This window comes from Telmatherina bonti (assembly GCF_933228915.1).
Source record: "Telmatherina bonti genome assembly, chromosome: 21".
Classification (NCBI taxonomy): Eukaryota; Metazoa; Chordata; class Actinopteri; order Atheriniformes; family Telmatherinidae; genus Telmatherina; species Telmatherina bonti.
This window is the reverse complement of record NC_136630.1, coordinates 30,589,085-30,612,618: the sequence shown is the minus strand read 5'-3', so window position 1 is coordinate 30,612,618 and position 23,534 is coordinate 30,589,085. Positions and strand designations below refer to the sequence as shown.

Here is a 23,534-nt window from a genome sequence, read left to right as displayed (position 1 = left end):
ATGTACAAGAAGAGAATGAAAAAATGCCTTTTAGAGAAGTCTGACCCGCGGTCATCCTCCGTTCGGTCCACTTGCTGCTTTCTTGACCCGGTTCTGTTATACTTGGATTCATGCTTATCTGAGCCGGGCCGACCAGAACAAAGATGATAAGATGAGCTACGATGAGGTTCAGACGCTGCTGCAGATGATCAACATCGACCTGAGTGATCAGTACGCCCGCAACCTGTTCCAGGTACACACACACACACACACACACACACACACACACACACACACACACACACACACACACGCGCACACAAAGTGGGTTTGACTGGGACAGGTGGTCCACGTTGTGTCCATACTTCTAATTAACTTGTTCGAAGTTCAGATCTTATGGATTAACATGAATAATTCAGGTTTTTGTCCAGAATTCAGTTTATTTTAATGAAAAACTTGAGAACTTTTTGTCCAAATGGAAATAAATGGATTTGACCAAAATGAGAAAAAAACCCCAGCCCAGTTTAGAGCCTTCTAACTCAAGCATGCTTTCCCACAGAAATATGATCTAAACTTAAAGATATAATGAAAGATAAAACTTTGAATCTCTTAAAGAGCATCTTAATATGTTTCATAGCTGTAGCATGTTATATCACACAGTCCAAACCTGGCCTTCAAAACTACTCAGAAAAGTTCTCAAACAAACCTCTTTCATGCCAAGAGTTTTTCCTGTACATACACAAATTATATATCGAATGGTAGGAAATTTACCCGGCTTTCATCCACTGTAACTGTCATTTCAATAGTTCTTACAGTTTATTCTCAAATGACCTCAGAGTGCAGTGTGACCCCACTGCCTGCTCCATTCACTTCCATTAGATTTTGCTCTGGTTTTTTCTTTAACTCTGAAATTCTGTGTAAGCCGAATGTTTACCCTTAAATACCGCCTAAATACCCTTATAATATACTTCATATTAATGGATGTACAGACAATTAAAATAGATATTTAAATTAAAATAAAATGAATATGCACGCACTGAAGCGTCGTCTCTGCCTCCTCGTCACACATCATAAGAGCTTTTATGGAACAACGTAACTTCAAAACTTGCTCAATTTTTTTATTTACATTTATTTAAGGAGTATCGTAAAGTCGAAACAACATAAGTCAAGAACTGCAAAGCCGGAGGACCGCCTGGATAGTGAGTCAAAGGAATAGGATGCATTTAATGAACCATTTCCAGTCAGTGTCACTCTATGTCGATGACATAGTGTCTTTCATATGACAGCAGCCTGGTACACAGGTACAGGTAAAACACGCCTGCCCTCCAACATGATGCGTGTTGTAAGCAGTCAGTGTGCATACCGTATGTCTGCAGTATGTGCCCATCTAAATGTCTTCAGAAATGTTCTAATTTGTCTCAATCTGTAAGGTTTTATTCTTGGTTTTATTCTTCTTTACTGCAGAAAAACGAGTTGTCATTCTTATCTTGTTGGTTTGCTCTTTTATCACTTTTATTCTACTGTGGGCTTATCTCGTGCTCCGTAAGTTGTTTTCTAAACAGACCTGACATTCCCTTCGACAGAAATGTGATCGGTCAGCTGACGGTCGCCTGGACCACGAAGAGATCGAGGTCTTCTGCAGGGAGTTGTTACGCAGACCTGAACTGGATGCCATCTTCATCCGCTACTCTGCAAACGGCTGTGTGCTGTCCACTGTGGACCTGAGGGACTTCCTGAAGGACCAAGGGGAGGACACCTCACTCACACATGCCCAGAGCCTCATCCTCACCTATGAGCTGAATGAGTGGGGTACGCTGCCAGATCTTTGTCATCTGCAATGAGCTGAATCATTATCCACCAACTTAGATTTACGATTTAAACTCCCACCCAAATTTCTCTCAGATTTCCAGACATTAAAACATTACCCAAAGTGTGACAAACATCACCAGTTTGGTATTTCTTTCTCCCTTTTCCTGTTCCAGCCCAGAGAAACCAGCTCATGACCCCCAATGGTTTCACCATGTATATGCTGTCAAAGGAGAACTGTGTGTTTAACCCCGAACATGGTCGAGTTTACCAAGACATGAAACACCCACTGTCGCACTACTTCATCTCCTCCTCCCACAACACCTACCTCACCAAGGACCAGCTGACGGGGGACAGCAGCACAGAACCATACTTACGGTAAATATGTCAGTGTTTAGGAGATGATACCTAGCCTAACTCTGAGCCCTAACTCAGCTGAAAGCGTCTGGCACCGAGTGGCTCAGCAGGCAGAGAATATCATAAATCAGGGATCCCCTCGCCAACACGCCAGAGTTCCAACACACCAGACTCAGACTTAGGCAAGCTCTGCACATGTCTGCTAAATACACATTAAGTTAAATCAGGTGTGTTGCAGCAGGGACACCTGGAAAGACACCGGTCCTCGAGGACCTGGATTGGTGATCTATGTTTGTGCTTTCACTTATATTCCCTGAAAGTATGATTGTTCGATGTTTTCGCTGGTTTTAGTTCCACGCTACATTACGTCACGCTACATTACGTCACGCTACATTACGTCACGATGCATCGCGTCGCGCTACATCACGTCGCGCTACTTCGCGTCGCGCTACATCACGTCGCGCTACTTCGCGTCGCGCTACATCACGTCGCGCTACATCACGTCGCGCTACATCACGTCGTGCTACATCACGTCGTGCTACATTATGGTACAGTATGGTATGGTATGGTATGGTATGATATGGTATGGTACGGTACAGTATGGTATGGAATGGTATGGTATGGTATGGAATGGTACAGTATGGTATGGAATGGTATGGTACAGTATGGTATGGAATGGTATGGTATGGTATGGAATGGTACAGTATGGTATGGAATGGTATGGTACAGTATGGTATGGAATGGTATGGTATGGTATGGAATGGTATGGTATGGTATGGAATGGTATGGTACAGTATGGTATGGAATGGTATGGTATGGTATGGTATGGTATGGTATGGAATGGTATGGTATGGTATGGAATGGTATGGTATGGTATGGAATGGTACAGTATGGTATGGAATGGTATGGTACAGTATGGTATGGAATGGTACAGTATTGTATGATATGGTATGGAATGGTATGGTATGGTATGGTACAGTATTGTATGGTATGGTATGGAATGGTATGGAATGGAATGGTACAGTATGGTATGGAATGGTATGGTATGGTATGGAATGGTACAGTATGGTATGGAATGGTATGGTACAGTATGGTATGGAATGGTATGGTATGGTACGGTATGATATGGTATGGTACGGTACAGTATGGTATGGAATGGTATGGTATGGTATGGAATGGTACAGTATGGTATGGAATGGTATGGTACAGTATGGTATGGAATGGTATGGTATGGTATGGTATGGTATGGTATGGTATGGTATGGTATGGAATGGTATGGTATGGTATGGTATGGAATGGTACAGTATGGTATGGAATGGTATGGTACAGTATGGTATGGAATGGTACAGTATTGTATGATATGGTATGGAATGGTATGGTACAGTATGGTATGGAATGGTAAGGTATGGTATGGTATGGAATGGTATGGTACAGTATTGTATGGTATGGTATGGAATGGTATGGAATGGTATGGAATGGTATGGAATGGTACAGTATGGTATGTAATGGTACAGTATGGTATGGAATGGTATGGTATGGTATGGAATGGTACAGTATGGTATGGAATGGTATGGTATGGAATGGTATGGTATGGTATGGTATGGTATGGTATGGTACGGTATGATATGGTATGGTACGGTACAGTATGGTATGGAATGGTATGGTATGGTATGGAATGGTACAGTATGGTATGGAATGGTATGGTATGGTATGGAATGGTACAGTATGGTATGGAATGGTATGGTATGGTATGGAATGGTACAGTATGGTATGGAATGGTATGGTATGGAATGGTATGGTATGGTATGGAATGGTATGGTACAGTATTGTATGGTATGGTATGGAATGGTATGGTACAGTATGGTATGGAATGGTAAGGTATGGTATGGTATGGAATGGTATGGTACAGTATTGTATGGTATGGTATGGAATGGTATGGTATGGAATGGTACAGTATGGTATGGAATGGTATGGTACAGTATTGTATGATATGGTATGGTATGGAATGGTATGGTACAGTATGGTATGGAATGGTAAGGTATGGTATGGTATGGAATGGTATGGTACAGTATTGTATGGTATGGTATGGAATGGTATGGTACAGTATGGTATGGAATGGTAAGGTATGGTATGGTATGGTACAGTATTGTATGGTATGGTATGGAATGGTAAGGTATGGTATGGTACAGTATGGTATGGGTTCTCTTAACTGATGGAACAACATTTTGGTGGTTCTCTGGACTTAATTGAAGTATCCAGAACAGCTCTAACCTCTGAGTTTTTTCATTGTAACTAGTGATGAAAGGGGAAGTGGGGAAAAAGCTTGAGAAAGTCAGAGCATCAGGATCTTGGATTATTTGAATTAGTACTAAAACTGGCAACGTGAGTAATAAAAAAGAAAAGGAAAACGCTGCCCGACTTTTTTTAACCAATGAAACTTCTTTAGATCTCTGACAAACCAGTCAGTCTTCATCAGTGTCTCAGGACCGGGTTAGGTTAGCTGATATCTGACCCTTTAGCTGATCTACAGAAGTTTTCCAGGCATTTATACCCCATCCAGAAGGTTTAAAATTCACCAACAGTTTCATAGTGCACGAGAAACAAGAGCTTTGTTTTTGTTCTCGAAGCCAAAAACAGGAAAACTTTTATTTTGGTCAGTTCATCCTCCATGAGAAGCTTGGTCTCCAACGGGCAGAGTACTGCAGGGGACATGTCCGTGTTTTTATGTGTCATGAACAACGGCCAGAAACAACAAGCTTTGTCTGCTACAGGGCTGGTTGTGCATGGATGGGATGCGTGTCTTTAAAGGCCACATGTTTTATACATGTTCTTACTTCCTCTCCACCTCGATCAGCTTTCTATTAAACTACCTGTTCAACCTGCATCAGCAAAAATGTAAAAGTGGCAACTTTCCACTCTGTTAACCACGCCCACCTCAAACGTCCGACCAATCACTAACACTCTGGGTCCCATGAGAAAAATATTCTGCTTGGCTGGAGAATAGGCTGCAAGATGTCCCCAACCACATCTATGAAAAGGAAATGACGGCGTTTTGTTCTTACGACCTCCAGAACAAGAAAAAAGTTCTGGCTTCTTATGTAACCATGGTTACATACTCTGTGCTGTTTACTCAGACTGTAGATGGTAAATGCACAACAACTGATCCCTGACAGCTCTATTATTTCTCACATTTACCTCAGGAACAAACTCAGCTCGTGTTTCTGATTGAAAGATTCTTACTGAGGATTTTCCCCGCAGAGCTCTGAACCACGGCTGCCGCTGCGTGGAGTTGGACTGCTGGGATGGAGACAAAGGAGAACCAGTCATTTATCATGGACACACATTGACCTCCAAAGTGCCCTTCGTTGAAGTCATACAGACAATCAACGAGTATGCCTTCAAGGTGAGTTCCTCGCTGCAGATGTCATCTTCTCACACTTAGAAACAAATGCAGACACAAGTGGGTAAATGCAGGAAACATGCAGGTTAAAGATGCTCTGCAGATTGTCTCAGAGACGCGCCTCCTGCCAGCAGCTCGTCCTACCTGTACGGAGATGCCTGCAGCCAGAGGAGGAGTCGTGTCCGTTGCTCTCTCTCTCTGCGATAATGTCTTCTTGCCACAGTTATTAGATTTAATTGGTCATGTAAACAAGCTGACTGTGGTCCAGTTATGATCCATTAAAAACAAACCCATCCATCCATCGTCTTCCTCACGCAGGCGTCTCCCTACCCTCTGATCCTGTCCCTGGAGAACCACTGCTCCGTGGAGCAGCAGACGGTCATGGCCCGACACCTGCGCTCCATCCTGGGGAACAAGCTGCTCCTGAAACCGCTGGATGGTCTGGATTCCCGCTGGCTGCCTTCTCCAGAGGTAGAGTCACACCTGGAATGTCCTCCTCCCCATGCTGACAGCATGTGTGGACATGAGACAACTGGTGGAGACGTTACTGGTGGAGACGTTACTGGTGGAGACGTTACTGGTGGAGACGTTAGACTGGTGGAGACGTTACTGGTGGAGACGTTACTGGTGGAGACGTTACTGGTGGAGACGTCAGACTGGTGGAGACGTTACTGGTGGAGACGTTACTGGTGGAGACGTTAGACTGGTGGAGACGTTACTGGTGGAGACGTTACTGGTGGAGACATCAGACTGGTGGAGACGTTACTGGTGGAGACATCAGACTGGTGGAGACGTTACTGGTGGAGACGTCAGACTGGTGGAGACGTTACTGGTGGAGACGTTAGACTGGTGGAGACGTTACTGGTGGAGACGTCAGACTGGTGGAGACGTTACTGGTGGAGACGTTAGACTGGTGGAGACGTTACTGGTGGAGACGTTAGACTGGTGGAGACGTCAGACTGGTGGAGACGTCAGACTGGTGGAGACGTTACTGGTGGAGACGTTACTGGTGGAGACGTCAGACTGATGGAGACGTCAGACTGGTGGAGACGTTACTGGTGGAGACGTCAGACTGGTGGAGACGTTACTGGTGGAGACGTCAGACTGGTGGAGACGTTACTGGTGGAGACATCAGACTGATGGAGACGTTACTGGTGGAGACGTCAGACTGGTGGAGACGTTACTGGTGGAGACGTCAGACTGATGGAGACGTTACTGGTGGAGACGTCAGACTGGTGGAGACGTTACTGGTGGAGACGTCAGACTGGTGGAGACGTCAGACTGATGGAGACGTTACTGGTGGAGACGTCAGACTGGTGGAGACGTCAGACTGGTGGAGACGTCAGACTGGTGGAGACGTCAGACTGGTGGAGACGTTACTGGTGGAGACGTCAGACTGGTGGAGACGTTACTGGTGGAGACATCAGACTGATGGAGACGTTACTGGTGGAGACGTCAGACTGGTGGAGACGTTACTGGTGGAGACGTCAGACTAGTGGAGACGTCAGACTGATGGAGACGTTACTGGTGGAGACGTCAGACTGGTGGAGACGTTACTGGTGGAGACGTCAGACTGGTGGAGACGTCAGACTGATGGAGACGTTACTGGTGGAGACGTCAGACTGGTGGAGACGTTGCTGGTGGAGACGTCAGACTGGTGGAGACGTTACTGGTGGAGACGTCAGACTGGTGGAGACGTCAGACTGGTGGAGACGTTACTGGTGGAGACGTCAGACTGGTGGAGACGTTACTGGTGGAGACGTCAGACTGGTGGAGACGTTACTGGTGGAGACGTTACTGGTGGAGACGTTGCTGGTGGAGACGTCAGACTGGTGGAGACGTTACTGGTGGAGACGTTACTGGTGGAGACGTCAGACTGGTGGAGACGTTACTGGTGGAGACGTCAGACTGGTGGAGACGTTACTGGTGGAGACATCAGACTGATAGAGACGTTACTGGTGGAGACGTCAGACTGGTGGAGACGTTACTGGTGGAGACGTCAGACTAGTGGAGACGTCAGACTGATGGAGACGTTACTGGTGGAGACGTCAGACTGGTGGAGACGTTACTGGTGGAGACGTCAGACTGGTGGAGACGTCAGACTGATGGAGACGTTACTGGTGGAGACGTCAGACTGGTGGAGACGTTGCTGGTGGAGACGTCAGACTGGTGGAGACGTTACTGGTGGAGACGTCAGACTGGTGGAGACGTCAGACTGGTGGAGACGTTACTGGTGGAGACGTCAGACTGGTGGAGACGTTACTGGTGGAGACGTCAGACTGGTGGAGACGTTACTGGTGGAGACGTCAGACTGGTGGAGACGTTACTGGTGGAGACGTCAGACTGGTGGAGACGTCAGACTGGTGGAGACGTTGCTGGTGGAGACGTCAGACTGGTGGAGACGTTACTGGTGGAGACGTCAGACTGGTGGAGACGTTGCTGGTGGAGACGTCAGACTGGTGGAGACGTTACTGGTGGAGACGTTACTGGTGGAGACGTCAGACTGGTGGAGACGTTACTGGTGGAGACTTTATGGTAGAAACCAGCGGATGCCACAATTTTTTTTTGTTTATGAAAGAAACAATTTTCTATCAACATTTCAATCATGATAAATTATTTCCCAAATAAATCACTTGTACCGCCCCCTGCATGTTTATCTGCAGAATATCATCATGTTTAAAGGTTTGTATTTATTTATTTTACCAAACAGATTCTCTGGTCCTGGTCCTGGTCCTGGTTCCCATACTTCTTCACACAGTCCAAAACATGATTTCTGAACTGGTGTTAGAAGTGATACTGGTCCCTGTGATGGGCTGGTGACCTGTCTAGGTTTACCTCTTTCTATTCTATTCTATTCTATTGTGAGAACAACGCAAGCATGAAATCAGACAGTAGAGGACGTCATGGTTCTGGTTGGACTGCTGGAGTCCAGTTGGACGCAGGTGTTGACCTGTAGAGTTCCAGGCTGTGCCCCCCCCTACATCACACCTTCCATCAACATACAGGGAATAAATCCCACACCAGTTGGAGAACTCCAACCTGATGGAGCTCCATGTCCAGATGAAACCTGCAGCCTGGGACCAGCTGGAGGTGGGAATGGACCAGTCATGTTGTGGTTCAGTTCTGAAGAAGATGGTCCACATTTCTTCTGGTTTTTCAGTAAATACCAGATGTAGAAACGGTGTAATCTGCAGGACGTCCGGCGACGAGGAGAGCTGCTTTGTCAAACGGTTTTTCTCTGTGTGAAATGTTTGTTTGGACTTCAGGATCTGAAGGGGAAAATCCTGGTGAAGGGGAAGAAGATGATGGTGGAGGAGCCTTCATCCAGCTCTTCGGACCTCAGCTCGTCAGACGAGGAGGCCGGCCAGGCTGAGGGGAAACCCAGGAGAAGTAAGGAGGAGAAGAAGGTGGGTCCATCGGGTGGGATGAACGGCTTAATGAGCAGCTGGGAGTGGAGGATGAATTGGGAGTGATGGTGTGATGGGTGTGTGTGACCCCAGCCAGGTGTGTCCAAGCTGAGTCCGGAGCTGTCAGACCTGGTGGTCTACACTCGCAGTGTTCCCTTTAAAAGCTTCGACCACGCCGCCAGGAGCCCCGCCAGCGACATGTCTTCTTTCTCTGAGAGCGACGCCCTCAGACATGTCAGAGAGTCGGGTATGATGTCTGGAGAGGATCTGCTTCACTCAGACATGCTGCGCTTCTCCTCGGATGCTGATGGAACTCTGTTGTTTCTTCAGGGACGTATTTTGTGCGACACAACAGTCACCAGCTCAGCAGGATCTACCCTTCAGGCCAGCGCCTCCAGTCCTCCAACTACAACCCTCAGGACATGTGGAACGGAGGCTGTCAGATCGGTGAGGGTCTTCCCCATGTTTGTTTCATCCCAGCAGAACCAGGTCCGGTTTGAACCAGGTCAGCAGAACCAGGTCCGGTTTGAACCCACAAACGATCCGCATCAGTCCAGTGTTCATATGGACCAGTTCATAAAATACTGACTTAGATAAGGACACCCTCCATCAGGACCAGAACCAGGGAAATCCGTCTTCCTGGACCGAGTGCTGAGAGCGGACAGGAAGGAGGGTCAACCAGCAGAACTCTGATCCAGAACCCTGCTGAGGAAGAAGAAGAGATTTCCTCTTCCTGAAACCAGACCGGGATCTGGTTCTTCCTGAAACCAGACCGGGATCTGGTTCTGCTTCCTGAAACCAGAACCGGGATCTGGTTCTGCTTCCTGAAACCAGACCGGGATCTGGTTCTTCCTGAAACCAGACCGGGATCTGGTTCTGCTTCCTGAAACCAGAACCGGGATCTGGTTCTGCTTCCTGAAACCAGACTGGGATCTGGTTCTTCCTGAAACCAGACCGGGATCTGGTTCTGCTTCCTGAAACCAGAACCGGGATCTGGTTCTGCTTCCTGAAACCAGACTGGGATCTGGTTCTTCCTGAAACCAGACCGGGATCTGGTTCTGCTTCCTGAAACCAGAACCGGGATCTGGTTCTGCTTCCTGAAACCAGACTGGGATCTGGTTCTTCCTGAAACCAGACCGGGATCTGGTTCTTCCTGAAACCAGACCGGGATCTGGTTCTGCTTCCTGAAACCAGGAAGCAGAACCGGGATCTGGTTCCTCAGAGAGGGTCTGGTACCTGAAGGTTCTGCTATAGAACCAGTAGGAACCAGCAGTAAACCTGCAGTCTGAGAAAAGTTCTGATGGGATCTGAGATCTTTCAGGTCCAGTGGATCTTGGTCACTGAGAGTTTTATTATGAGGAGAATTTTATTCTGGATTTAAGAGGAAAACGATGAAGAAGAAACTGGAGGAACATGATGATGATGATGATGATGATGATGATGATCCTCATCAGAACCTCCTGCAGGGTCTCGGATCAGACGGAGATGCTTCAGAACATTAGTCAGGAATTACCGTCCTCCAGTCTGGAAGCCACAAATCACGAACCTTCACTGTGAGACAGGATGTCCTCGTCCTGGAAGACCAGGTTCCTCTTGTAGAACCGGAACATCCTGCCATCCAGAATACCTCCATGCTTTTCCTGGACTGCAGTGACAGCAGAGCTTCACGTTTTATCTCTAATAAACATCAGTTTTCAACGGTTTTTATGTTTTTTACATCAAATCAAAGCGCTTTTTACTCAGAAAGGGACTCAAAGTGTTTGACTTTATGTGGATTTCATTTTCCTGCTGTGCCTGTTCCAGTATGACGTTCACAGCGTTCTGTCTCCAGGGACGCTTGCAGGTCCATCAGGCCTGTCGGGTCTTGCTGGTCCCCGTCCGGAGCAGATGTGATGCTACTGTCTGTGTCCTCTGCAGTTGCTCTGAACTTCCAGACACCTGGCGAGCAGATGGACCTGAACCAGGGTCGCTTCCTGCAGAACGGTCTGAGTGGATACGTCCTGAAGCCGTCCTTCATGTGCCGAAATGACACCACCTTCAACCCGGAGAACGTTGGCGGAGGTCCTGGCCACAGACCCGTTCTGTTCACCGTTCAGGTAACGCTTCTTTACGCTTCATGACTTCAGCATGTCCTGAGCCAAACCTAGGCTCACAGGAACCTAAACTTCTCCTCCTGTCTCATTCATCCAGGTTATTTCAGCCCAGCAGCTTCCCAAACCGGAATGGGAAAAGCCCAGCTCCATCGTGGACCCCCACGTATGGGTGGAGATATACGGAGTCCCCATTGACAACAATAAGAAGAAAACTCATCATGTGGACAACAATGGTAATAACTGGTCCTGTTAACCAGTGGCGGAGCTAGATTTTTATACATGGGGGGGCCATAGACGGGGGGTTGGAATGGCAGTCTATCTTTTTTAGGTTTTATTTAATTTTATTTTTATTTTCACTCTCCTAAAGCTCTTGAAAAGTCAACTTCCAGGTTATATATCATATTATTCTCCATCATGTTCCTGATGTTTCTTACATAAAGAGAACAACGCAGGCCATGCGTTGTGTTTCTTTCATCACTGTGGACCGCAGCATTGTTTGTTTGGTGTTTTATGTGAGCTTCCAAACCAGTGATCACTTTGTTTGCTGGTTTTTGTGGTTGTTAACAGAACTGTCTGTCCCTAAATGAGATGTTTCTGATTAAATCAGCCACAAATCAGCTGGAAGTTAGCCTGTTTTTGATTGCATTGCCGTGGACCAATATATGCATGAGTATATGACTTGCAAAGTCTCAATGCCTTCCCAAAAATAAGGCTACTCTCAAAAAAACCCTGGATCTAGGGTCTGTCTCAGCCTGATCTGTGTCCTCACTCTTTACTAAAAAGTCAGAAATACCTCCCTTTCATTCTTGTATCTTCCTCTAGAGAATCAGGCTGTTAAAGATCAGATTTCTCCACATTTTCATTCTTAAGCTGCTTTATAACCAACTAGCATCTTTGCTAGCTCCCTGTTTAAATGAAGCTGGTTTATGTAGCGCTAGCTTTGTAAGCACTAAGCTGATCTTTGAGCACCTTTAGTTTATTTTCAGCTCCAATGTGAAAATCTCAATGAACTGCGATGATATCTTGTCTCTGAAAACTAAATATTGAATGGTTTCCCCACATTATCTTAAAACTAATCTAGTGCTAGCATAAAACTAGATTAGCGCTGCTAAAACCGCAAAAATGCTGACTTCCGGGTAAATATGACAGATAAAATTTCACAGTATGGGTTCGAACCATAGACCGTATGTGAAAGATGGACAGAGCCTCCAGAGGTTAAAAGTGAAGCCGATGCAGAAGTGCATAAAACTGCAGTTCCCCCTTCATCCACTAGGGGCTGCAAAACAGAGCAAATCCCCATAGACTCCCATGTTAAAAAGACCAACTTCACAGCAGAAATAAACATGTTTACAGCAGGAATAAACATGTTTACAGCAGAAATAAACATGTTTACAGCAGGAATAAACATGTTTACAGCCAAAATAATCATGTTTACAGCAGGAATAAACATGTTTACAGCAGGAATAAACATATTACAGCAGGAGTAAACATGTTTACAGCAGAAATAAACATGTTTACAGCAGAAATAAACATGTTTACAGCGAGAATAAACATGTTTACAGCGAGAATAAACATGTTTACAGCAGAAATAAACATGTTTACTGCAGAAATAAACACATTTACAGCAGGAATAAAAATGTTTACAGCAGGAGTACACATGTTTACAGCAGAAATAAACATGTTTACAGCAGGAGTACACATGTTTACAGCAGAAATAAACATGTTTACAGCAGAAATAAACATGTTTGCAGCAGGAATAAACATGTTTACAGCAGAAATAAACATGTTTACAGCAGAAATAAACATGTTTACTGCAGAAATAAACACATTTACAGCAGGAATAAAAATGTTTACAGCAGGAGTACACATGTTTACAGCAGAAATAAACATGTTTACAGCAGGAATAAACATGTTTACAGCAGAAATAAACATGTTTACAGCGGGAAGAAACATGTTTACAGCAGAAATAAACATGTTTATAGCCTGGTTCAAAAATCCATGTTAGGTTTAATAGGTCAGGTTTACCTTCATGACAACTGTGGGGGGAGTGAATTTTTTTCTAACTCACCCGTTTAAAAGTAATTTCATCTCAAAGTTCGGCATATTTAGGGGCGTGTCCTTTTGATTGACAGGTACCCGATCTCCTGCTTCAAGTCAGAAGAACGTAGAACAACCGCGGTTTTTTGCCGGTTAACAACGTGACTTAGCTTTAGCCCGCTTATCTCCGTTAGCTGGTTAGCTCCTGTTATCTCCGGGTTAGCTCGGTTAGCTCTTAGCTACAGAAAGCTCAGAGTTCGCTCGATATCATTATATATTAATATTTTCCTATTTTTGTGGTGGTCAAAACAAGAAAAGGGAGACTATTTAGCCGATGTAGAGGACTCTAGCGATGACATGTTGCAACCTGAGGATAAGGTGGCTTCTTATATTAACTACTAGAGTCCCAGAGAGGATTCTGTTGATCTGTTGTGTTGGTGGAGGAAATCTGCAAGTGTTTTCCAGGCTTTGTGCTTATCACCAGGAATGTTCTTGAGATTACGGCATGCAGTGCAGCCAGTGAGAGGAATTTTCCCACTGCTGGTCATGTAATCCAGGAACAAAGAACGCAGCTGAAGCCATGAACGGTGGACGATATTTTGGTCATGTACAGCATAAACAAGGGGCACTTTGTTCATTTCCACTGGTATAATCTGGAGATAGTTTCCAATTCAAGTTTTAAAAAAAAGAAAAGTTTACATGACTGTTTTTTTTTCCTTTTTTTCTTTAACTGTAAGTAAAGACTTGATAAAGAAAAGGCTAACACGTTAAAGAATCAGGAATGCAATGAAGTGAGTGAGACAGGTGGGGTGTGAACAGTTCCATAATGTGCATAAATATGCGGGCCGGGTCGCAGGTTAAACAGCAATGGGTCGGGTCCGGATCAGACAGGCGGGAACCAGGTCGGGTTGTTAATTGACGGATTTGACGCGGGTTGGTAAAACTGGACCCGTGAAGAACTCTGCTGGTTCTTGCACTGGGAGACGTTCTGTGTGTGGAACAACAGGAGTGGTGTGACTGAGTCTGATCTTTGTTCCAGGCTTCAACCCCCGATGGGACTGCACCTTTAACTTCACCATCCATGTCCCAGACCTGGCTCTGGTCCGCTTCATGGTGGAGGATCATGACTACACCTCCAGCAACGACTTCCTGGGACAGTTCACCCTGCCCTTCACCAGTCTGCGGACAGGTGTGTGGAGACAGGTAACTGGTGCACAGACTGGTTTCAGTGCAGTTAACTGTCCACTTCTTTTCCTTCTGTCCTGCGCAGGTTATCGTCACGTCCGACTGCTCAAACTGGACGGTTCGAGCCTTTCCCCTGCCTCCCTCTTCATCCACGTTAAGGTCACGCCTTGTCAGAGCAGTCCCTCCAAAGCCTCATCCTCATCACCTGCTCGCTCACCTGCAAAGGCTTTAACTAAGAAGCCGTAACCCCCCACCTGATGCGGCGCTTTAACGGATCCTAACATGAGATTCAGGTCTGAGAGTCTGAAACCAGCTCACAGACTCCCTGCTCCAGGATCTGTGTGTTCGGTGCAACCGAGCAGAGACTACGATGAGAGAACCAGTTTGTTTTTGATGCCGCAGTTGCTGCTGGGGCTGCTGGATACGCGAAGACTTGATTTACTGGAGGTTAAAGCCGAACTGACTGAAGAACATGCAGGGGCCATAACCACAGTTTGGTGCTGAATTTTTTATATTTATTTAACCTTAAAATAGTCATTTCTGTAGCTTCCTGCAGGGAGGATGTGTGTAATGAGAATATTACAGACATGCCAGATTTATAGAAAGCCCCCATGCTTATGTAGCCACTTTATAATCTATCCTCTCCCTGTTCTAAGACAATCTTTCAGAGGGTTTCATGTCCATGTTTGTCTCCCTCATGATGATCTTTTTAATGTTCATGGTATCACTGTACGCTGAATCACTAGGTGCATTTCCATTACATCTAGAACTGCGCAAAAACTAAATATCACAATAAAAAACTGCTAATGGGAACACCTGCATTTAGAAAAAAGTCAAATATCTCTAAAAAGTTTTCACGCTCTCATGAGGTGGTTTATTGGATGTTTTGATATGGAAACATATCGTGAAAGTGTAATGGAAACGCTTTTATTGCATTAACGTGTCCCGGACGTGATGTAGGGGGAGAGGTCATGTGACCAGTTTATTTCTGGTAAAGATGGCGCGGTGCGGAACCGGAACAAACAACAGTGTATTTCAGAGTTTTAGAAAAGAAAATCCTTAGCAAATTCTCCGCAAGTAGAAAACCCAAAAATAATGCCACGTGCCTACTTTGCATAAACCGCAATTTTTGTAAACATGTTTACAGCAGAAATAAACATGTTTACAGCCTGGTACAAAAACCCATTTTAGGTTTAATAGGTCAGGTTTACCTTCATGACAACTGTGGGGCGAGTGAATTTTTTTCTAACTCGCCCATTTAAAAGTAATTTAATCTCAAAGTTCGGCATATTTAGGGGTGTGTCCTTTTGATTGACAGGTACCCGATCTCCCGCTTCAAGTCAGAAGAACGTAGAACAACCGCGGTTTTTAGCCGGTTAACAATGTGACTTAGCTTTAGCCAGCTTACCTCCGATAGCTGGTTAGCTCCTGTTATCTCCAGGTTAGCTCGGTTAGCTCTTAGCTACAGAAAGCTCAGAGTTCGCTCGATGTCAATCATCCACCATGACGCTCACAGCCCCCCTCTCAGCTCCACCTCTTTGACCATATTTGTATTTTCCGGGTAAGACGACATGCATGCCCCTGCCAAGATGGTGATGGTAGGAACCGCCCACCGAGCTTCAATTCAGCTCTTCAGAAACCTACGGATGACGTCACAGAGGCTCCGCCCATCTTTTTATCCAGTCTATGGTTGAAACTCACAAATATCGCTTTTATTTTGCAAAAAAAAATGTCATGGAAATGCAGCTAATGAGCAGCTTCATAAATGTTCCTTCAACACAGTTTAACTCAAATCTCACAACTTTCTGTCATGTAACAGTTCAGGGTTCTATTCTATTCTATTCTATTCCCGCTTTTATCAGAAGCGACTTACATAAAAGAGTGGGAACAATACAAACAAACTGTGACTTAAATCTTCAGAGAGAAGATGAGCTTCATTTCATCGTGTAAATCTGTTCCCAGTGGGTCAGCAGGGTGGGATGCTGAGGATGATGGGAAAGTATCATTTCATCTAACTGCTGGGAAACAAACCTTTTTAATATATTCTCAATTTAAATGTAATGCCTCAAACTAGTATGAGTAAAGTTTGGTTGATAAGTTCTGAGCTTCTGTTATTGACATGTTTTTATCCTGTTTGCTGCGTTTGTTCAGTGTTTGAGGCATCTCCAGACCCCTCTCCTTTCCCCCGGAGTGGCCCAGTTCAACCTCTCTTTTCCATTTAAAACACAACAGTACAGCTCCAGTTTTTAAGTATCTGGAAAATCTGGGGAAAAAAGGAAAAAAGGAAATAAGCAGAAAGGATTAATAAAAATGGTGTAAATCAGAAACATAGCTCAGGTGGAAAGGATGTAGTCACGTCTCCCCAAACTGGGACGTCCTCATCCTAACTGTGATCTCAGGTGGAGCGGCGTCCTTACGGTCCATGAAGGTTCATGGGAAAATCCCAGTTCAGACGTCAGACTCCATGATGGGAACGTGTCGCCTTCTTGTAACCGTGACTCTGCTCGGGACTTTTCTAGAGGAGTCTAGAAAAGAGGTTCTGACGTTATTCAGATCATCAGTCTGACATCAGACTGACCCGACTCCGTAACGTCCAGCCGTTGTATGACCCGACTCCGTAACGTCCAGCCGTTGTATGACCCGACTCCGTAACGTCCAGCCGTTGTATGACCCGACTCCGTAACGTCCAGCCGTTGTATGACCCGACTCCGTAAAGTCCAGTTGTTGTATGACCCGACTCCGTAACGTCCAGCCGTTGTATGACCCGACTCCGTAACGTCCAGCTGTTGTATGACCTTACTCCGTAACGTCCAGCTGTTGTATGACCCGACTCCGTAACGTCCAGCCGTTGTATGACCCGACTCCGTAACGTCCAGCCGTTGTATGACCCGACTCCGTAACGTCCAGCCGTTGTATGACCCGACTCCGTAACGTCCAGTTGTTGTATGACCCGACTCCGTAACGTCCAGCTGTTGTATGACCCGACTCCGTAACGTCCAGCTGTTGTATGACCCGACTCCGTAACGTCCAGTTGTTGTATGACCCGACTCCGTAACGTCCAGCTGTTGTATGACCCGACTCCGTAACGTCCAGCTGTTGTATGACCCGACTCCGTAACGTCCAGCCGTTGTATGACCCGACTCCGTAACGTCCAGTTGTTGTATGACCCGACTCCGTAACGTCCAGCTGTTGTATGACCCGACTCCGTAACGTCCAGCTGTTGTATGACCTTACTCCGTAACGTCCAGCTGTTGTATGACCCGACTCCGTAACGTCCAGCCGTTGTATGACCCGACTCCGTAACGTCCAGCTGTTGTATGACCCGACTCCGTAACGTCCAGCCGTTGTATGACCCGACTCCGTAACGTCCAGCCGTTGTATGACCCGACTCCGTAACGTCCAGCCGTTGTATGACCCGACTCCGTAACGTCCAGCTGTTGTATGACCCGACTCCGTAACGTCCAGTTGTTGTATGACCCGACTCCGTAACGTCCAGCCGTTGTATGACCCGACTCCGTAACGTCCAGTTGTTGTATGACCCGACTCCGTAACGTCCAGCTGTTGTATGACCCGACTCCGTAACGTCCAGCCGTTGTATGACCCGACTCCGTAACGTCCAGCTGTTGTATGACCCGACTCCGTAACGTCCAGTTGTTGTATGACCCGACTCCGTAACGTCCAGCCGTTGTATGACCCGACTCCGTAACGTCCAGCCGTTGTATGACCCGACTCCGTAACGTCCAGCCGTTGTATGACCCGACTCCGTAACGTCCAGCCGTTGTATGACCCGACTCCGTAACGTCCAGCTGTTGTATGACCCGACTCCGTAACGTCCAGTTGTTGTATGACCCGACTCCGTAACGTCCAGCTGTTGTATGACCCGACTCCGTAACGTCCAGCCGTTGTATGACCCGACTCCGTAACGTCCATCCGTTGTATGACCCGACTCCGTAACGCCCAGTTGTTGTATGACCCGACTCCGTAACGTCCAGCCGTTGTATGACCCGACTCCGTAACGTCCAGCCGTTGTATGACCCGACTCCGTAACGTCCAGCTGTTGTATGACCCGACTCCGTAACGTCCAGCTGTTGTATGACCTTACTCCGTAACGTCCAGCCGTTGTATGACCCGACTCCGTAACGTCCAGCCGTTGTATGACCCGACTCCGTAACGTCCAGTTGTTGTATGACCCGACTCCGTAACGTCCAGCTGTTGTATGACCCGACTCCGTAACGTCCAGTTGTTGTATGACCCGACTCCGTAACGTCCAGCCGTTGTATGACCCGACTCCGTAACGTCCAGCCGTTGTATGTCCCGACTCCGTAACGTCCAGCTGTTGTATGACCCGACTCCGTAACGTCCAGCTGTTGTATGACCTTACTCCGTAACGTCCAGCTGTTGTATGACCCGACTCCGTAACGTCCAGCTGTTGTATGACCCGACTCCGTAACGTCCAGCCGTTGTATGACCCGACTCCGTAACGTCCAGCCGTTGTATGACCCGACTCCGTAACGTCCAGTTGTTGTATGACCCGACTCCGTAACGTCCAGCTGTTGTATGACCTTACTCCGTAACGTCCAGCCGTTGTATGACCTTACTCCGTAACGTCCAGCTGTTGTATGACCCGACTCCGTAACGTCCAGCTGTTGTATGACCCGACTCCGTAACGTCCAGCCGTTGTATGACCCGACTCCGTAACGTCCAGCCGTTGTATGACCCGACTCCGTAACGTCCAGTTGTTGTATGACCCGACTCCGTAACGTCCAGTTGTTGTATGACCCGACTCCGTAACGTCCAGCCGTTGTATGACCTTACTCCGTAACGTCCAGCTGTTGTATGACCCGACTCCGTAACGTCCAGCTGTTGTATGACCCGACTCCGTAACGTCCAGCTGTTGTATGACCTTACTCCGTAACGTCCAGCTGTTGTATGACCCGACTCCGTAACGTCCAGCTGTTGTATGACCCGACTCCGTAACGTCCAGTTGTTGTATGACCCGACTCCGTAACGTCCAGCCGTTGTATGACCCGACTCCGTAACGTCCAGTTGTTGTATGACCCGACTCCGTAACGTCCAGCTGTTGTATGACCCGACTCCGTAACGTCCAGCCGTTGTATGACCCGACTCCGTAACGTCCAGCCGTTGTATGACCCGACTCCGTAACGTCCAGTTGTTGTATGACCCGACTCCGTAACGTCCAGCCGTTGTATGACCCGACTCCGTAACGTCCAGCCGTTGTATGACCCGACTCCGTAACGTCCAGCCGTTGTATGACCCGACTCCGTAACGTCCAGCCGTTGTATGACCCGACTCCGTAACGTCCAGCTGTTGTATGACCCGACTCCGTAACGTCCAGTTGTTGTATGACCCGACTCCGTAACGTCCAGCTGTTGTATGACCCGACTCCGTAACGTCCAGCCGTTGTATGACCCGACTCCGTAACGTCCATCCGTTGTATGACCCGACTCCGTAACGCCCAGTTGTTGTATGACCCGACTCCGTAACGTCCAGCCGTTGTATGACCCGACTCCGTAACGTCCAGCCGTTGTATGACCCGACTCCGTAACGTCCAGCCGTTGTATGACCCGACTCCGTAACGTCCAGCTGTTGTATGACCCGACTCCGTAACGTCCAGCTGTTGTATGACCTTACTCCGTAACGTCCAGCCGTTGTATGACCCGACTCCGTAACGTCCAGCCGTTGTATGACCCGACTCCGTAACGTCCAGTTGTTGTATGACCCGACTCCGTAACGTCCAGCTGTTGTATGACCCGACTCCGTAACGTCCAGTTGTTGTATGACCCGACTCCGTAACGTCCAGCCGTTGTATGACCCGACTCCGTAACGTCCAGCCGTTGTATGTCCCGACTCCGTAACGTCCAGCTGTTGTATGACCCGACTCCGTAACGTCCAGCTGTTGTATGACCTTACTCCGTAACGTCCAGCTGTTGTATGACCCGACTCCGTAACGTCCAGCTGTTGTATGACCCGACTCCGTAACGTCCAGCCGTTGTATGACCCGACTCCGTAACGTCCAGCCGTTGTATGACCCGACTCCGTAACGTCCAGTTGTTGTATGACCCGACTCCGTAACGTCCAGCTGTTGTATGACCTTACTCCGTAACGTCCAGCTGTTGTATGACCCGACTCCGTAACGTCCAGTTGTTGTATGACCCGACTCCGTAACGTCCAGCTGTTGTATGACCCGACTCCGTAACGTCCAGCCGTTGTATGACCCGACTCCGTAACGTCCAGCCGTTGTATGACCCGACTCCGTAACGTCCAGCTGTTGTATGACCTTACTCCGTAACGTCCAGCTGTTGTATGACCCGACTCCGTAACGTCCAGCCGTTGTATGACCCGACTCCGTAACGTCCAGCCGTTGTATGACCCGACTCCGTAACGTCCAGCTGTTGTATGACCTGACTCCGTAACGTCCAGCCGTTGTATGACCCGACTCCGTAACGTCCAGCCGTTGTATGACCCGACTCCGTAACGTCCAGCCGTTGTATGACCCGACTCCGTAACGTCCAGCTGTTGTATGACCCGACTCCGTAACGTCCAGCCGTTGTATGACCCGACTCCGTAACGTCCAGCCGTTGTATGACCCGACTCCGTAACGTCCAGCCGTTGTATGACCCGACTCCGTAACGTCCAGCTGTTGTATGACCTTACTCCGTAACGTCCAGCTGTTGTATGACCCGACTCCGTAACGTCCAGCTGTTGTATGACCTTACTCCGTAACGTCCAGCTGTTGTATGACCCGACTCCGTAACGTCCAGCTGTTGTATGACCCGACTCCGTAACGTCCAGCTGTTGTATGACCCGACTCCGTAACGTCCAGTTGTTGTATGACCCGACTCCGTAACGTCCAGCCGTTGTATGACCCGACTCCGTAACGTCCAGCCGTTGTATGACCTTACTCCGTAACGTCCAGCTGTTGTATGACCCGACTCCGTAACGTCCAGCTGTTGTATGACCCGACTCCGTAACGTCCAGCTGTTGTATGACCCGACTCCGTAACGTCCAGCTGTTGTATGACCCGACTCCGTAACGTCCAGCTGTTGTATGACCCGACTCCGTAACGTCCAGCTGTTGTATGACCCGACTCCGTAACGTCCAGCTGTTGTATGACCTGCAGGGGACACACCGTCTGCCTTACTGTTAGCGTGTTGATGGCGTGTGCTGCACGTGGAGACGTTTGTTCCAGTCTGACACGAGAAGCTGGAAGCTGGGAGCTGTACATCCTTCACCTCTCCGTCTGATCTGCTGTTGACACAAAGTTTGTTTAGGTGTTTTTCTTTTGGAAGTGTTGCTATTAGAACATCCAGATGGAGGAAAATGATATTATGGGACTATAAATGTTGCTGAAGGGGATTTTTATATCATGTGACAGGCGGCTGCAACAAGCCAGCATGAAGGAAGAGGTTGATCCTGTCTGGTGCATCAGATGAGCAGCTTCGTTTTAAAACTGAACACACTCACAGATTTATCCACATCTTTGATAAATATCTTTTAAATCCCAGTTTGAATCATGTTTTTTATCTTTAATCTGTTTGTTTGTTTTATCTGAAGCATCAGATTGTTACTTGTGTGTATAAAAGACCAAATCTGACTATCCTGGGTGTGTTTAGACAATTCTGAATGAAGATGTGTGTTCATCATCACTTAAGATGGTTTGTGAGCCTCTGATGCAACCAGATGCTTCTTATGCTATTTGTTCTACAGATAAAATGTGAATAAAAGTGTACCAATCAGCTTTTTGTTTCTATCCTTATTGACGAGAGAAAAGGATGAAGATGAGGTGGAGCATCAGTGGTCTGATAGCTGGTTCTTCAGTCTTTTTTTTTTTTTAACTTTATTTTTAAAAGTGACATTTTTAAATTTTAAACAGATCAAAACAAAAATGCAGACCACTACATAATAAATGAACACAAAAACACAGAGCATACAGGGTACATCTACACATTCAGGCAAGGCATGAACATTGTAATTGGTTTTATACATATACCTTTCTCTTTCTTTCCTTTCCCTTCCTTCCCCCTTTCTTTTTTTTTTTTCCCCTTTTCTCTTTCTTCTTTCCCTCTTCCTCTTTTTCCCTCTCTTCTTTTTTCTTTCTTCCCTTCTTCCAAAGAAGTCCATCACAAAGTCCTTTTTTTCGTGTAACTGTCCCATTTTTCCCAATATTTTTTACATTTTTCCGCGGCCAACCTTAAAGAGAATGTCAGTCTTTCCATGTCATAAATTTCAGAAACAATTTGTATCCAGTCTAGTGTAGAGGGGACATCTTCTTGTAACCATTTGCGTGTTATGGCTTTCTTTGCCCCTGCCAACAGTATTGATAACAAGTACTTGTCCGACTTCTTTAGTTTTTGAGGTATATTGCCTAAATATATGATTATAAAGTCGTATGGCAAGTCCAGCCCAAGTATGTTCTTAATTTCTTTTAGAACTTTTGCCCAGTAGGGTGCGATCTTGGCACAGTCCCAAAAAACATGAAAGTGTCCTGCACAAGCATTTCCACAGTTTCTCCAACAATAAGCTTTATCTGGATCTTTACATTGTTTACTTGTAATATAAGGTGGTATAAAGAAACGTACAATGTTTTTCAATGTAAACTCTCTCCAAAGATTAGAAGAGGAAGTAGTCATGGCAACTTTACACATATTTAACCAGTCATCTTCAGAAATTATCACGTCAATTTCTTTTTCCCAAGCTTTTTAAATATATATAGTTGAATGTTTTTTTTAAAGATTGTAAACAAGTGTACAGCTTTGACATTTGCTTCTTTGGAGTCTTACCTTTGCAAGATTTCAAGAACATCTTAACAAGTCCTACTTCTTCTTTCTTTGGGAGCTTAACGTTCTTATCAAAATAATGCCGTAACTGAAAATATCTGTATAGATCATGCTTTTCCAGACTGTATGTCTCTGAAAGTTGTGAGAAGCTTTTTAGAACATTTTTTTCTGAGATAGCCCAATATCCTGTGATACCTTTTTGTGACCACTGTGTAAAACCAGTATCTATCTTTGAGGGCAAAAAATCAGAATCATAGGCTGGCCATCGTAAAAATTTGGCACTCCTCTCAGTGTCGCTGTCCTTAAGTATTTTAAACCAAGTGTTTATTGGTACAACTATCCAAATGGGTAATAATTGTGAAGTTAAATATTTTTTAAGAAGAGGTCTGTCACCAAGCATGGACTGAAGAGGAGTGTCAAAATAGGATTGGTCCATTTCTTTCCACTTGGCCTCAAATGACGGGTCACACCA

At 46.4% G+C, this 23,534-nt stretch overlaps 1 protein-coding gene across 1 annotated transcript in view; it reads left to right on the top strand.

The window, feature by feature from the left end:
* Window positions 1–14,510, top strand: part of LOC306771485 (1-phosphatidylinositol 4,5-bisphosphate phosphodiesterase delta-3-A-like) — a gene marked incomplete at its 3' end in the record, with an annotated part of 34,151 nt that extends 19,641 nt beyond the window's left edge. Inside the window, exons 5-16 of the mRNA XM_079260651.1 lie at window positions 103–232; window positions 1,563–1,788; window positions 1,962–2,163; window positions 5,401–5,545; window positions 5,861–6,013; window positions 8,809–8,949; window positions 9,043–9,196; window positions 9,280–9,396; window positions 10,867–11,045; window positions 11,140–11,275; window positions 14,119–14,268; window positions 14,350–14,510. Coding sequence (XP_079116777.1) covers window positions 103–232; window positions 1,563–1,788; window positions 1,962–2,163; window positions 5,401–5,545; window positions 5,861–6,013; window positions 8,809–8,949; window positions 9,043–9,196; window positions 9,280–9,396; window positions 10,867–11,045; window positions 11,140–11,275; window positions 14,119–14,268; window positions 14,350–14,510 — 1,894 coding nt within the window. The remainder of the gene's footprint in view (window positions 1–102; window positions 233–1,562; window positions 1,789–1,961; window positions 2,164–5,400; window positions 5,546–5,860; window positions 6,014–8,808; window positions 8,950–9,042; window positions 9,197–9,279; window positions 9,397–10,866; window positions 11,046–11,139; window positions 11,276–14,118; window positions 14,269–14,349) is intronic.
* Window positions 14,511–23,534: the final 9,024 nt, after the last annotated feature.